At 54.4% G+C, this 16,118-nt stretch overlaps 3 protein-coding genes across 3 annotated transcripts; all 3 read right to left on the bottom strand.

The window, feature by feature from the left end:
* Positions 1–3,746: 3,746 nt before the first annotated feature.
* Positions 3,747–5,102, bottom strand: rgxB (Alpha-L-rhamnosidase rgxB; the record flags this gene model as incomplete). The annotated part of the gene is made up of 1 exon (XM_066130371.1): positions 3,747–5,102. The coding sequence occupies one exon, from the start codon at positions 5,100–5,102 to the stop codon at positions 3,747–3,749; it is 1,356 nt and encodes a 451-aa protein (XP_065986516.1).
* Positions 5,103–7,548: 2,446 nt separating this feature from the next.
* On the bottom strand, positions 7,549–10,768 carry G6M90_00g045340 (uncharacterized protein; the record flags this gene model as incomplete). Its single annotated transcript, XM_066130370.1, has 3 exons — positions 7,549–9,427; positions 9,515–10,650; positions 10,760–10,768. The coding sequence occupies 3 exons, from the start codon at positions 10,766–10,768 to the stop codon at positions 7,549–7,551; spliced, it is 3,024 nt and encodes a 1,007-aa protein (XP_065986464.1).
* A 1,146-nt stretch (positions 10,769–11,914) lies between these two features.
* Positions 11,915–14,863, bottom strand: G6M90_00g045330 (uncharacterized protein; the record flags this gene model as incomplete). The annotated part of the gene is made up of 1 exon (XM_066130369.1): positions 11,915–14,863. The coding sequence occupies one exon, from the start codon at positions 14,861–14,863 to the stop codon at positions 11,915–11,917; it is 2,949 nt and encodes a 982-aa protein (XP_065986603.1).
* Positions 14,864–16,118: the final 1,255 nt, after the last annotated feature.

Raw genomic sequence — 16,118 nt, 5'->3', positions numbered from 1 at the left:
GCCAAGCACGAAGGTACGGAGCATTTTGATCACGGTGCTTGGGCTTTGGGCGAGGCCAACTGGTACCAGAGACCCAACATCAAAGACGGTGTACGACAGACGTCATGGCCAAGAGGATGGTTCCGGCGGCTTGGCTCACAGCATAATATTGGAACTCGGGTTGCCGACTGGTATATCTGGAGCGCGAAAAAGTGTGTAGCTGGTCTTTTAGGCCTTGAAAGCCAAATGTCGCGACTCGCCAGTACAACCAAACAAGTGATTTTGTACCACATGTACTCCGTGCGTAGGCCGTGTGAAGCCTAAAATAGCCCGGTTGAGCGGATCATGCTGATTTGGTGTCATTGCTCTCCAAGCTCATCAAACCTTCGAGGTCGTTTCTTTGCGACTGTCAGCTCTTCTCAAGAAATAGGCAGTCGGCGCGAAAGTGGGGACGCTTGGGGGCGGCAAGGAAGGAGCCAGGGAAGGAGCCAGGGAAGAAGCTGGGGAAGAAGCAAAAGGCAGAGGGGGTGACAGCAATGACAGGTGGTGGGTACAATGGGTCTCTGGCGCCTGGTGATGGCAGGTTGGCTGGATGTGATCTTGTAGCAAAGACGAGTGAGATGTGGATAAACTTTCAACGTTGTGCATGAGAGAGAGTAAAGCGCCCGCTCCACGCGGATATCGGAATCATCTTGAAGTCGACTGGCGAAAGATCCGGAGAAGGGGGGCGAGGAAGGAGCGCTTCACCAATGCGGAAAGAAGCAGACATTGAAAGCTTTGATGCCAGTCATCTCAGGCTCTATTGTGCTGGGTTCGTCTCTGGCACTTGCTGGGAAACATCGAGTATAGCATTTCCACTCTCAAACCCCGGAGCGATTGTCACGCGCCCCTTTGGGCTCCCTTTGTCGCCTTGACCGCTACGCTGGCTTTCAGTGGTGAGGGCGCGGGCGTGGTCCAACAAGGCACCTCCGACGACCAACAAGAGAGTTACTAGTCGAAACCGGCTTTGCCAGTCCTCCAGAAACCACCAGTTTGCTCTGAAGATTGGTGAGGATGTTACGGAGTATGTTCTGTGCCTGTTGCCTTCACCGCGCACTCTATTGATCGTCGGTGACTAACACCTCTCAGCGTGTCAATCGAGTACAGAAGACTCTCCCTCGAGTCCTTTCAGGGTTGCAGACGAGACAGTAGCGACATGGACGGATGGCCTCAGCCCACCATCCCAGATCTCGAACCACATGGCAAAGGAAGGACCCTGAATCAAATCACTAGTACTACTACAGCTCAGGCCACGCCCCACTGCGAGCGGATAGCCCTGTTTTCTCCAAGCCACCCCCAGAGCGTTCAATGTTGTCCTCTTTCTGTATTGACCAAAGCGGGATTCTATCTCGTGTTGATGAGGGCTCGGTGTTTTGTTCGTGCAAGCCGCAGTCATTTCCGGAGCAAAATGAATCCAGGTTCGATAGGCATCACCCTCCTCTTCCCCCTTGCTATGCAAGCCTCTTTGAGCCCTCCACCCCCAAAAGCTACCTCGGGTCATAGCGGAGGAATAAGCATCACACGGCAAGGAGCGCCACTAAGTCCTTAAGACCATGTTAAGGGCGGCGACATCTAGGGTTGAAAGCGGCGCCATGGCCGAAGACCCGCCGGTGCATTCAGCCATGGCTTGATTCACTGTTTCTACTTCCGCACCAATCAGTCGCCACCGACCAGCGCATGGAGAAGGAGGGGCTGAGATACTAGAAGATGTCCAGGCTTCTTGTGGCTTCCCTAGAAGTTCTTTTGGTTAAAATGGTAAATCGCATCAAGAGCGGAAATACTCTGCAATCATCCCATTAGGACGAGCATGTCATGTTTACGATATTTCCCCACCGCCCACAACTGACATTGATCTGTTTCCAGCCGTCGCAGTAGTTTCGTCCCACCAGACATTGGAAATGGGCTCAGGCCAAGTTAGCTCGCTGGCTGGCCGCTAAATGCAACCAGGGGCCGAACCCACTCATGTACGACGTCGTATTGCCTCGTACAACATAATGTTGTTGTAAGCTTGGTAGACTTGGTCCAGATGCCGGCTACAACTTTCCGTCCGCAAGGAGTTTGTTCGAGATGCTGCGGACCACATGTCGGCCACGGCATGCGAGCAGGATGAAGAGTCCGTACTCGTACTCCATACTCCGTAGAACGTCGGTGAATATCCCGCATCCCGCTCCCTGAAGACCATGTGCTACAACTATGTCCCTCCAACACCCTTGATAGCAAAGCCAGCCCTCTGGAGAGGCTGATGTGACTGTCTAGTGATTTGTAAAGCCCAGGGCAATCCTCGGTGCAAAGACAATTCTCGTGATAATATAGAGAGCATGGGTGAATTGGATTCTAGATGGTAGTCGGGGGAAATCAGCTTGTCATGATGAAGAAGCCACGATTTTGCACATGAAGAGATGGGTTTGAGGATTTTGACATTCTTGTGCCTTCCAGACACTCCCTGAGCGCTGCACTGCATCCATCGTAGGCCTTGTCCCAAGTCGTCGAGATTGGTTCATCAGTGCGCAACGCATTTGCCCTGCTCTCGAGCCATTTAGCGGCAGCCTGCATACACTGGAGAACTATTGCGATATCCCGCGGGCATCTTTGAGTGTGTCGGGGGATACAGCGTACTTTATTGTTGATGCTAATGACGTTGTATGAAAAGAAGAAAAGAGTCGGGAGATTTTGAGTGGTCTTTATGGCTTTTGCTTCAACTTGAAACACTGGTTATTGACCCCATGGGTTAATTCCCAAGAACAAAAAAAAGGAAAATGTAGAAAAATGAGGAGGGGGAGAAGAAAGAGAGAGCATGTGTACTCCGTGCGGCGTAACAGTAACCAACTAGCATAAATGCACATGTGATAAGTAATTCGAACTAGCCAGTGTAAGTATATTTCATCTAAGACAGGTATTAAGGCCCGACAATAAATTAAATTGCACCGGCGTGGACTGGCATTTCAGGTACGTAATGAAGGTCGTTGAAACATAATGCTCCATGGTTTATATATATTTGCTCATGCAGAATCATGCACTCATCCTACCCGAGTGTAGCAATGGCCGCCACGTGCGTAAGGCACCTTTGTACTGTCTTGCTCCTACTTGAGTATAAGTACACAGGCCATATGCACTTGGCTGTATTGCGACTCGCACCGATAGATTCAATTTATTCTTGCCCTCAAACCTCTCTTTTTACCAGAAATCTCTTTACAATTTCCTAATTCGTGGTTTTACGACTTCTTAACGGCAAGGCTCAAGGATATCATTGCACATATAGGTAGGTATCAAACACTCTTGCACTCCCTCCCGCCTCACGCACCCAAGTGACATCTCGGCAAGCTCAAGAGAATGCCTAGTAGTTGCATGTCCGAAAACAGTCTGGGGCTCATGAACGAAAGTGCATTCATCCATGGTTTGGCCGTCCAGATGGGCACACCAAAGTTCATCAACACAACATTACCCCCCCGGTACAAGCCCCGTTGGTTCCAGATAGATGGCATATCCCTTCCGTAAGTCCTATATTCTCCCCGCCATCACGTAATATGGGAGCAAAATGCCCTACATGTGTCAACGTACCCTCGTTACCTTTTGATAGGAAAATATACAAAATCGCACATAATTTCCAATGCCTGCACAGCTCATGCCCCCCACGTTTCAACCGAAACAAGCTCTCGGATGTGCATGCCAATCGAAAGGATTATCCGTATAAAACATCGGCCAGTGATCATCTTGCCTTTACTTTTCGGTCATCCAGATTTCTGGGGCGGGGGGTCGTTGCAAGTGAAGCCCTTGTTTCCGTGGACGTTCTCGCAGTGCCAATTGTCCAGCTTGTCGCCGCCGTCGACCCAAACATCAATATCCGAAACCTCAAAGTCGTCGCAACCGCCGGCGGCAGAGCTGCACTGGAACGACCCCACGTCCTTGACGTCCTTGTTGACGGTGCCGGTGACATTCTTCCACGTGACGCGGCTCATCTTGAACTTGGACGAGTTGCAGTCCCTGCCCGCCCAGCCCGAGTAGTTCTCGCACTGCCAGCAAAAGAAGGGCTGCTGGCGCAGGCGGCGAATCTTGATGTCCTCCATGGTGATGTTGGTGGCGAGCCCGATGCCGCCGCCGCCGCCGTTGGGCGGGACTCCCCTCGACACGCCGGCCCAGGTCTTGAGGTACGCCACGTGGGCGGTGTTGACAAAGGTGAGGTTTCGGGCGTAGAGGTTGTTGATGTACTCGTACTTGCCGTCGAACTGTCCCATGGAGCCGATGGCGATGCCCTGGCCGCCGTGGAAGATGCTGTCGTAGATGTAGATGAAGCTCGAGTTGCCCTTGAGAGCGATGGCGTCGTCGCCGTTGGCGACCCACCAGCGGCGAAAGGTGATGTTATCCGAGGAGATGGTGTCACAGCCGTCGGTGTTGAGGGTGCTCCAGCGGCTGTTGGAGGTGCTGTTGACGTAGATGTCGCTCAGCTCGAGGTTGCGCGAGTGGGAGATGGCCATGGTCCACATCTGGCTCTGGACGAAGCGCAGGCCTCGGATGACGGAGTTGCTCAGCCCCTTGAAGTTGATGTTGATGGGCCGGTGCGGCAGGTTGCCCTCAGACACGGCCCAGTTGTACCAGAGCTGGCCGTTGCCGTCGAGCGTGCCGATGCCATAGCCGTCAAAGAGGACGTTGTGGCCGCCAAAGTGCCACACGGTGCTCTGGTTCTGGAAGCCGATGGGCATGGACACGCGGAGCCAGTGGTCGATGTTGCCGCTCCATTGCAGGCGGCCCGTCAAGATGATCTTGACGTCGACAATATTGGTCGTGACCATGGGCGAGTTGATGTTATACACCTCGCCGGGCATGTAGACGAGGCTTTTCTCGCGGCAGACCTCGTTGAGGGTCTTCATGATCATGGGTGCGTTGTCGCGCTTCAGGCTCTTGGGCCTGAGGATGCAGAGCTTGCGGCCTTCCTGCTCGGCAATCCTGAGCGCCAGGAGACCGAGTTGTGTGTCTCCGAGCCACTGGTCTCCCAGCACGTCGGAGTGATCCAGCCATACGTTCCATTTGTCGAAGGCGACGGCGACGAGCACCCATTGGAGGGCAGCGAGGAGTGTGAGAAGTCGCATTTTTTTCTTCTTGCCTTGAAATTTCTTACAGATGGAGACGTTGATGGAATAAGGGACAGTGTATACTAGCTGAGCTGCTCATCTGCCGCGTTTTTATATATTCCGCCCCAAGGGCCGAGAGCAAGGAAGCTTTTTGAGTTTTGCGCCTACGCTACTGTACGTCGTCGTCAAACTTTGACCAAAATAGTACGCCAAGGTCTTTTGAAGTAAATAAGGAAGATTTTTTCTAGAAAGAAATGCGGCAAATGGGTTGCTTTTAAGTACCTATGTTATGCACGGATGCTCGGCAAGACACCAAGCAGATGTGAGTACAGGCTCGTCCATACCCCCGAGCCGAACTCCTCTCCATGTCCATGAATGGCATCATACCACCCATGAAATACGACCCAATACACGGAGAACCATGTCCCCGTGCGGAGAGATGCTAGTCAAAAAGTCAAGTTGATGCTGTGCCTCGTGAGAAGGCGGCGCAACGATAAGCGGCTTTGGTCGGTGTAAGTGGAACTAGCCAGGATGCCTAGTGACGTCGGCCACCCAGAGGAAGCTAGAGAAGTGAAGCCGGCGTAAATATGTGCGGTGAGTTGACTAGGTGTACAATGCCTCTGCTGGCGGCAGGTCGGGCAAGACAAGTGTGAGAATGAAGACGCTACTAGCTGCGGAGCGAAAGTCTCAGAAGAAGGGAAATACATACATGGAAACTGTGGCGGCACAAAAGCTTACGTAATGAGATGCCCAGACAAGGCCTTATCCATGTACTTAAGTAGCTTGCCAACAGGCCTCACGCTTTGCAGCTTCAACAGGGCAATTTGGCGAGAGATGCCATCATGACGAGCAGGCAGACAGATGAAAAACACCCAAGGCAGCCGGATATACGGAGCTGACAATTACCGGGTGCAACAAGCCACGGCATCGCCAAGCCATCTCCAGACAAGCCTCAGCCGGGCCTGTCCCACGCCAGCAGACGCCACTCGACCTGTATTGCAGATGCGGGGAATACACAAAAGAGGCAACGCCAAAAAAGAGCACGAGAGCGAAATACCATGAGCAAAGCGTCAAGTGTTTTGTTGCACAACCCGCCTTTCTGTTTGTCCTCCCTCCCCGCGGTGAAATGGCAGTACTTGCGATAGGATCTTTGCCCACTCGCCCCTCGTCCAGAATACATTCCGGACCATCATGCAAAGTCTTGCAGGCGAATGCCAACATTGAATCCATGCCGGTTCCACTTCCCCGCCCGCGTCAAAAGGAACCAAGAAATTTAGCCCAAGAAAACAGCCCAGGTTTCCCCGCAGTCTCGTCAATCCCACTGCTCGTCCGGCAGTTGGCTCTCGAGACCACCACAGCAGAGTTCAAAATGCCAGCCTTGAATGTGCTGCTGCACCCTGCCCACCTCCCAGACAAGATTTCTCCCCGACAGAAACGCGAGTGCCGATTCAGTGCCACAACACGGAGTACACGCCACGCCGTGCAACGCCTCGTGGCATCCGACCGCGGCCCGTGACTGGACCCGGGAACCAGACCAACTCCCTCCCTCCGAACAAACCGACCTTGCAAAGCGTCTGGTCAAGACCAACGCCGCCCTCCGCCAATCCATCAACGTGACAAGCTCCTATCCAGCGCGGGCTATCCCGCTGTGCTGCCAGCGAACGCATCGCAGTCGGGCCATTGGCGAAAAAAAAGTGCAGCCAGCCCGCGCCGGCCTGATCGATGCGGTGACAAGAGTCGGAGTCGCGTGCACAACAGCATCTGCGTACATACACACACTCTGACCGACCACGATGCAGCCGCCCAGCACCGCCGCCACCAGCAGAAGCCGGCTGGGGACCAAAGTTCGACACCACACGCCAACAGGTGCTCCGTATCTGTATCCCTCTTCTCCCGTCCGACCACGAATGCCACGTCAGGCCCGAACTACAGCTCCAACACGAGCAGACTCGTGCGTCGTTCCGCCGCAGTGAATAGCTCGCCATCCGTAGAGCCCCTGGCCCGGCCTTGCCCTCACATGTATACCCTTGTAGCTACCTCATTCTGCCGATACCCAAGGGCCATGTACATACAACGTCTGGACAGTCGACGGGCCCCAGAGTGTATTCATTCGATAGCAAAAAAACGATGCCACCCAGTCAATACCACTAGCATCCAGGCCCTGAAAAATGTCCCACACCAGTGCACCACGGCAAAAGGGGAAAAAAAGGCAACGCGTAAAAATTTCACAGCACCAGCTATTTGCAAACAAGACAGAAATCACAAAATGGGGGTATATAGGTCAATTACATACGGGTCTACCACCATACCATGCGCAACACGCTCCCTCCATGCTAGTATCAATGTCCATCCTTGTACCCTTGCAATCCATTTCTCTATCCCATCAACGGTAATCAAATTCGCCAATTATGATGATGTATTTTGAAGTCAAAAGAAGAACGAAAAAAAAAAGCCCCTCCCACCGCTATGCATAGCATACTTCGTCAAACAGCCCTGCCCGGGTCTGCCACAGGCTGGCCAGTTCAAGCAGGAAGCTCTGGAAAATAATGACATTGGTCAGGACGTGAGACACAGATACTGTCACCTCCTCTGGCGTTTGGCCACTGGCCGCAGCATCTTCAACTGCATCCGGCATAGCCTCTGCTCCCGAGGCATTGCCGTGCTCTTGTTGTTTGGGGGACTCCGCCTCGTCAACCTCGGTAGCTTTCGACTTCTTGGTCAGATCGAGCGGAATGGGCTTTATCTTTTCATCCGGCAAACCCACACGCCTGGACAGGATGCTCTGGTCAATAGCTGCAAAGGCCGACGCCTGGCTCTCGGCTATCATGTCTCGCTCCTCGGATAACGCGCCAATATCCGGCCTGACACTCCCAGGGGAGAAGCTCCGAGTTCCACTCTTGCTGGGGTCATTGTAGTTGATGGGGAATTCTTTCGGGGGCACGCGAATGGCTTTGGGAGTCATGATGGGCTCTGGTGCTGAAGGCTGGCCACCAGAGGTTGATGTCGCAGAGCTTCGGTTCTGCTCCTTGCGTCCCTTGGGGCTCGCTGACCTGCTTGGCGTTCCCAACTCGGAGAGGAGACGCTGCGCGAATCCTTCTATGGCGGAAGGTCGTGGGGGAGACCCGGTGCGTAAAGTCTCATCCAGACTAGAGCGCTCCGGTGTGCCTGATCGTATTGGCGACGCCTTGCGCACGGCTGGCGGAGGGTTGTCCAGCATAGATTCGGCCGTTTGGAATGCGTTCCGCCTCTGCTCGAGAAGCTCGTCAAACCTCGGTATAGTCTGCTTATACTTGGCGACTTGGTCGCAAAGGCGCTTCAGCACATTCAGGACGCGCGGCAGTGAAGCCTCCCTCCACACGGGGGCGGTTCTGCATCGCTCCATGTCCTTCATACGCCGAGCCTCGTCAAAAGAGTCGCTCAACGCGCTGTCGATTGGCCGCGACGGCGGCTCGGCAGACTCGCTTGCTACAGATGTTTCATAGCCGCGCTCTAGCTCTTCAACGCTCTCAGTATAAACGTAGGTACTGGGGTTGCGAGCCAGCCAGCCCTCGATGCTCATGTATCCACAGATGCCGAGGTCAACAATCGTTTCGGTGACGGACAAGTTCGTTTCCACAGGGTTGACAAAAAAGGTCCCCAAAAGATCCAACATGATATTGAGCAGTGGGTCATCTGGACGAAGAGTGTGTTCCCGAATGTCCCGCGGTGCTCCTGGCAGGCTATCTGGCAGGTCCGGTAATTTGTGGTTGTTTGTTGATACTTTCGGAGCAATCAACCTTAGTGAACATGGATGGCTCTCCAGCCGAGTCGACGTATCCTTAAGAATGCCGGCGTACATGTCGTCAAAGTCGGTTCTGCCACCTATAGAGATGGCCAGGTGGACGAGATAGTTGACCTCTTGCTCGTGGGCACCGACAGTGCGGTGCTTGGTATGACTAGGGAGGACGTCTGTTCTCAAAAGGGTAAAGACTGCATAGCGATGGTGTCGCTTCAAAATGGCAGAGACAAGTTGCAGGGTAACGTGGATGGTCTGTTGGTTTCGTGATCGCAGGCAGGACAGAATTAGGTCAACGAGGTTGAAAAGAAGAGGCGTTGCCGGCTCCTCTGCCTTCTCCGACATCATCTTTGTCAGGTCCATTGACTTTCGCCTGCGAGCGTCACTGACTAGTGATGGTGGAGGCTTCTTATTAGGCGGCGCAGCATCCGGTAGAGCCAGCAAATAGTGTAGAATGAGGTGTATCATGTCAGGGTGATCTAGGGATTCGAGGATCCGACGCAGATAGGTCAGTACGGCAACAGACGAGCCTCCGTCAATATCAGAGGACTCGAGCAGAGAAGGATAACTAAAGATATGAAAAGGCTTGGGTCAGTAAAATATCCTCGTAGAACTTGGGCATCAGAAAAGAAAAAGAAAGAACCCAACAACATACAGCAATTGCTGAAGAAAGATGACTTGGAAATGTTCCAGCAAAGTCGACTTCACCTCCACCGACCGACAGTGATTCAAGACATCTTGCCAAAACAGCAGATGGGAGAGAAACGTCTCCAGGTGCGACTGAAACTCGGGTGAGCAAGAACTAATAATCTCGTAATTGGACGTGGGGTGCTCGTAGTCCGACAGGGCCAGAATCGGCGGCAAATCATGAGACAAGTGGTCAATGACCAGCTTGCGGCTCAACTGACTGTACAGGGCCCCAAGGCCGGTTGCCATGAGCGTAGACAAGTCGCTCTCCACGATCCATTGCTCCAAGGCCGCCGAGCTCGACGCAGCCTCGATAATGTACAGCAGCCCGGTTCGAGCAAAGTCTCCCACTTTGCCTTCGTGGTGGATATAATCCATAAGGATGTAGAACAACGGGAAATCCACTCGCTGCATTCGACCAGCAAATCGCTCCCGCTCATCTAGATCCTGGAGGCTGTTTTGGCTCGCCGAAAACTGGGGCGTCTTGAACCAAGCAGGAAGTATCGCGGGGTCGAGACGGATCTTGGTCGTGATGTTGAAGGCCAGTTCAACCACGCGAGATTCGGTATCCAGGCCGAGTCGAACACTATTGACTCCGGTAATGCGTACGAGCAAATTGGTCAGACTACCGGAAAACGTCGGGTTCTCAACAAAGGCCTCTTCCTCGCTTTCGATGAGCGTCGCGAAGAAAAGGACAGCTTCCTTGATGATCCATTCGTTGTAGGAGGAGGTGGCGATTTTGCCAATGGGGACGTAGATTTGTTTGATGGAGGCATACTGAATACAGGGATGGGGGAGGGGACGTCGGCTCTCGTCGCTGAGGATATTGGTGAGTTCTTGGAGGCGGATTTCGAGCGTCTCGGCGGCTTCGCTATCACGGGAGAGGTTGGACGACGTGCGCCATGTTGACTGTCCCACGGTCAGTTTCTGATGCACCCGCACGAGGCAAAGCAAACTGAAGCCCATGGCAGCAGATTGCGGCCATCTTTTCCTCACCAGCAGGCTTGCGTATTCCTTTTCGAACCGATGCAGTCGCTTGGCCGGGTCCTTTGCCTGGTCCTTTCTCGGGCTTCCCGCCGCCAGGGGACTCAATAATCGCGACCACTAGTACGCATCCAAGCACAGGCTCGGGGTTAGCTTTTCCAACTTGCTCAAACCGATGGGCGTTGCCCTTTGCTGCAAGGGAGGGAAGGAAAGCTCGGGCGGTGCTCACAAAGTCCATGGCGATGCCGACATGATGCCCAGAAGAGGATGTCGACAGGTGGGCACAAACGCAGAGCAAGATACTCAGAAGGGGACGCGCGGTGCTGTAACTAGGTTGTGGTGATGTGCAGGGTTCGAGGACGGAGAGGTCGACGGTTGAAGCTCCAAAGTGTCGACTACTTTAGCTATTGGGGCCAGCGGGAGCGGACGCAGCAGAGACGCAGCAGAGACGGAGCAGACGGAGTAGATGGAGCACTGAAGCAAAGAATCAAGTCAATTCACACCCCCAGCCACTTCGGGGAGTCCAGTGAAGCGTCGTCGACTGGTTCAAGTGCGTCTGGTGTGCATCTGGCGTGTCCACCAAAATATCTGTCAGGTCAGGTCGATCCATCCATGTCCGGTCTACATACTGTATGCAGTGCTGTGACGCTTGGTGTCGCCTGTCGCGACCCTTGGCGCAGCATTAGCGCACCCTGGCCCGCGTCCTCAAGGCCCGTGTGCTGGGCCCAGGCACCGCTGCCGAATTGGGCCGTTGCACTGGTGTCTTCATGTCAACTGGTCGTCTCCGTCCGTCTCCGTCCGTCTCCAGCTGTCAGTCGCTACAACAGACCAGACGAAAACCAGCACAAGACCAGATTGACGTCACGGTCCAAATGTCAACAAAGACGGCGCCAGCTCCAACTCCAACTCCAACTACCCACCTAGCGACCTACGCGCCCACCGAGTATGTCGGTAGGCATCTAACGAGGGCCAACATTACAAAGCCATGCGCCTCCAGTCGTTGCCCGCATTGCCTCGCTGTTTCGAGTTGCGATATGGAACCGCAATATTCATGCGCAGCGGGGCCTGGCCGTATATGATCCAATACCTCTCCATCAGCCAGGTCCCGTCAGCTTGCAAGTTGATCCTGTCACATCCATCCCGTCACTCATATGTTACATACAAACCGGCAAACCACTAGGGACCACATACTCTGGACAGATGTATGCAAACATAACCGGCGCGTCTGTCTCCATCCCCCGGCCGTCACACAGTCACTGTTGCGCACTGCACTATACAAAAGAGCATGCAGAAGAACCAAAATACATATATTTACGCTCTCATCTAGACCGCTTAGTCTCCCATGAACAGAGATTGCAGGGGCCCGGGCATTCCTACAAGGTCATCATCTTGGACTCGCTGGGTCTCCAAAGCTGGCGCTGCCGCTACTGGCGCTGCTACCGCCACTTGTGCCGTTCCGTCCCAGAAGACCTGGTCCCGGCCGGCGAAGGATAATCGGCGGTGACTTGACGGAGCCTTCATCGCTGGGTTCCGTAAACCCGCTCAAGTCACTAAGCATGCTGGAACTGCGGCCCCTAGACCTGGCTCCGCGCGGCTCGAATGGAGGGGCAGAAGGAGGAGGCTGCCAGCCTGGAGCACTGGCATGTGTCGACAGCGCAGCCACAGGAGGGATCAAATCGCTGGAAGAGACTGGCCACATTCCCGGAGGATAGTTTGGTGTCACGACAGGGTTCGGGTTCCACGTTGCCGGCTGCGCACCACTCGCAGGGCCGTCATCCCCCGGCATGCCGTTCGCCGAGTTCAAGTACACACTATATGCTTGAGTCTGGCCCTGTAAGAGTTGATATTGCCTCATCTTGGCCCTATTGTTGCCGTGGACCACGCTTAGACGTTCGCTGATGTTGTGCTCGATCGAAGCCGCATGGCTCAACCAGAGTGCCCGCTGTTGGTTGCGACGCTCGGCCTCCCCAAGGCCACGATTGTTGGCGTCTGTGATGTGGTTCAGCTCTGTTTCCACTCTGGAAATGCGTGTCGCTATCTTGTTTCGTCGAGTGTTCAGGTTGGACATTTCAAGCTCCTTGGTCTTGACCTCTGCATCTAGAGAAGACTTGTGCTTCTTGAACTCCTTTTGCTCGGCATCAAACGTCTTCTTCTCGGCTGCATACGTCCTTTCCATCTTCTTCTTGCGTTCGAAGAGTTCTGGTGCCGTGTCAAAGTTCTTGAGCTCCCCTGTCAGGGATTCAGTATCGCGTTCCGCTTGGGCCTTTTGAGTCTCTTGCTGACGGATTTTCTGCTTGTGCTTTTCATCGCTGTTGCCTGCCGAGGAAAGCTGGTTGTCGACAAGTTCATTCTCCTTTCTCACGGCATTGATCTTGATTTTTAGATCCTTGCGCAAAGTCCTGAGGCGAGACTTTTCTTCGGCGAGCTTCGCCTCCGAGGCCGCAATGGATGTTCGCAGAATCGTTGCCGGGGAGTCTGGTCGAAGAGGTTGCTGACTCGGGGGGAATACCGGCGATAGCGAGTCGTCTTCTCGTAGAAGTTCCTTGACGGTGCGTATGCTGGTGGAAAATATGACGGCGCCAGTTTCCACGTCGACAAACTCGCAGACATACTTGGACGCTGGTCGCAGTCCATATATGTCGCCTGTCCACCGGATGCGCTTGCCCCGCTTGCCATCCTTGTCTTCGTCGTCCTCGTCCACCTCATCAATTGGAAATATGCGGGTAGGCTGCCAAAAAGCATTGTTTATCCTTACGTAAAATGGTTTAGATGAATCTACCCCGGACGGCCGGGTTGTCTTGACGTGCCCGTTAGACTTCATCGGTTCCTGCGGTATGTCTGTTTTAGAATCGGAAAAATAACTCGTGTTAAAGCATACTTCGTCACTGCCAATGTACGATATCCATATTTGCCTGTCCTTCTTTTCAAACGTTGTGCCTTCGTTGGTATGGATGTTCACAATTCCGTCTGGCCGGACTGACTTTGACAATTCCATTTCCTTCATGACCACAATCTTGGTGCTGGCGACGGCGGCCCATAACGGCTGTTGCAGACGGACTTGGGCGTTTTGCTTCCGCCGTTTCTTTGTCGTGGTCAGGTTTGTCGAGGTTGGGGGGTGAGGCACACTAGCATCGGCATCTGCGCCTGCGAGGCCAGCGTCGTTGCTCGATTCCAACGATTGGGAGCTATTCTGGTGACCGCCGCCAAGCGACCCGGAGGAGTTGCCGAGAGAGGACGACTTTCCGGCTTCAGGGTCGCTCAAGCCGGATGCCGCATTGTACTTTTCGCGTTTCAAATACCATTCGCGCACATATCGAACAATGCCCTGTGTGAGAATGTGCATGGCCAATATACTTTGAATCCATTCGTGCGTGCTTCTCTTATCATACGCCACAGACCTGGGTTCGAGTGACTGGGTAAGCAGGGTGGGCAAAGGCCAGTTCTCTGGAAGGTGTCGGGCCAGCTTTGCCCAGTGGGACCTGGTGGCACGGATAGTTTGATGAAGCAATATCCAGGTAAAACACGTGGTGACACCTCTCGAGGTGCCGTCTTTGGCATTGGTACCGCCCCCGAGAGTGATGGCAATGACTGGTTTGGCGAATTCCAGGATACCGTCCTGTATGGGCTGCCACAAGAACACCCATATCAAAAAGAAGAAGAAGTCGATGCACAGTAGAGTGACGAAATTCAGAGTATGGGAGTGGCTGTCCAGGATCTCGGCCAGATTGATATTCATGCCAGTCCGGGTGGTAACAGGAGGCACAAAGGTGACCAAGGCGAAGAAGGCGTAGATGAGAGACAGAGACAAGTGCGGGACGTGCATGAGGATGATCAGAATGGCCAGAGTGTCCTGCATAGGTAGGGACTTGACGACAGTGACGGCCATTTCCAGAGGGCCTGAATCCTTGTGGACGTCGACATTTTTCATGGCATTGAGGTCGATCTGACGGTGGCCTGGTTCGATCGGGGTATTGCCGTTGGCGCCGGCCTGGGACGGGCACGAGTCGGACGAGGTTTCGGAGAAGGTACCTAGCGAGCCTCTTCTCGTGAAATCAGCGGACCGGGTGTCGATGGCGGCATCAGAGTTGCTCTTGGTCGACGATGCATGGGGATGGGCGGCGGCATGCAAGGGAAGAAGAGGCGGCGATGGTGACGGCCCTGCGTGGCCTGCGCTGTGGTCGGGGGGTCTCGCAGAGCCGTCGAGTTGGTGGCCATGACTCTTTCTACCAGCGTTGCGCTTTGCAGGGCTCACAAGCCCATTGTCGTGCTTCGAATCGCGGTGGCCTGAGGAGGCGCCTTGTTGTCGCTTGCCCGGGCCGGACGCTCGAGGCATGCGAAGGCTTCTTGGGAGTTGGTCCTGCACGTGTCCTGCAGCCCAGCAACCTTGGTCAAGGACACGGCGGGCAGACAGACACAGCAGGAAGAGAAGGAGCAAAGGGGGGGAAATGTATTGACCGCCGTGGCCTGATTGCAGTATGTAGATGTGGAGGAGATGAAGAAGAAGCTTCTGCTGCTGCTCGTGGTGGCGGGCAGGGCAAGGGCGGGTTAGATCGCTTCGATTTCGATTCGTGGATGAACCGGGGTCCGCAACGACGCCTGGAGGGCCTATTTATTACCAGTGTGCGCAAGCGTGGGATGCCAAGGGATACAAGAGGGCCAGCCGGTAGAAATAAAAACAATGGCCGGCGTGGGCACGGGAAGGGGCGGGAAATGGTAGAAATCGTCAGTGCTGGCGGAAAGCCGGGTGATCAGGACACCAGCGACCAAGACGAAGGTTGATGATGTCTTTGGTTGAAGGAGAGAATGGTTGGTGGGTAGAAGTGAGATTTTCGGCTCGGCAGTGAGACGAAGAAACAGGTGAAAAAAATAGGCTGGATGGGCCACTCATTACTTCCAGACATAGCCGGGTTCCAGTTTTTAGATGGCAGGACGGTTCACATGGAGCAAGGAACAGGGAGCCTCAAGCGCGTAGTAGCACTTGAGTACTTTGTGAAAACATGGGACCTGTCTGGTACCCGGCAGGAACCAGTCTGGTTGACCAGTTACGGAAGGGGCGGGGAGCAGCACTGGAGCGCGGCACAGGGCACAGGGCACGGGTCTGGTGGAGGCAGGCTGGTACTACTGAGACCAGCGCAGTGGACGAGGCCGGTGGGCCAGTGGGCCAGGTGCCAGCACTACAGTGAGCCCAGCTGCCAGCCAGTTGAGAATTGGCGCTAAGGCAGGCCGGGGCAGGCCAGCAAGTCAGCACATGCCTGGCACATGCACCAGACTTGAGCCGCTTTGGCACTTGGGCCCGCCAACCCGCCAACATTAAGCGTTCCAAGTTGGTGGTGCAGGCAGCGCTAGGCCAACGGTCTGCAATGTTAAAATGACAAGTCCGTCATGCCTGGCGCATGTGGGACGACGGCCCTGGGGCCCTGAGGCAGCTGTGGGCATGGGCACGGGCAAGGAGTCAATCGGGTCGGTTGCGCCGGAGGCAAGTAGTACATGTAACATGAACGCATCAATTGATGCGGTACCTAGTAGGTACCTGTGGCGGGTAGGAACAGTTGACAAGATGGAAGTCTCTATCCCTTTGGCTTTGTGGT

This window comes from Metarhizium brunneum, chromosome 2 (assembly GCF_013426205.1).
Source record: "Metarhizium brunneum chromosome 2, complete sequence".
Classification (NCBI taxonomy): domain Eukaryota; kingdom Fungi; phylum Ascomycota; class Sordariomycetes; order Hypocreales; family Clavicipitaceae; genus Metarhizium; species Metarhizium brunneum.
This window is presented reverse-complemented; position numbering and strand designations above follow the sequence as displayed.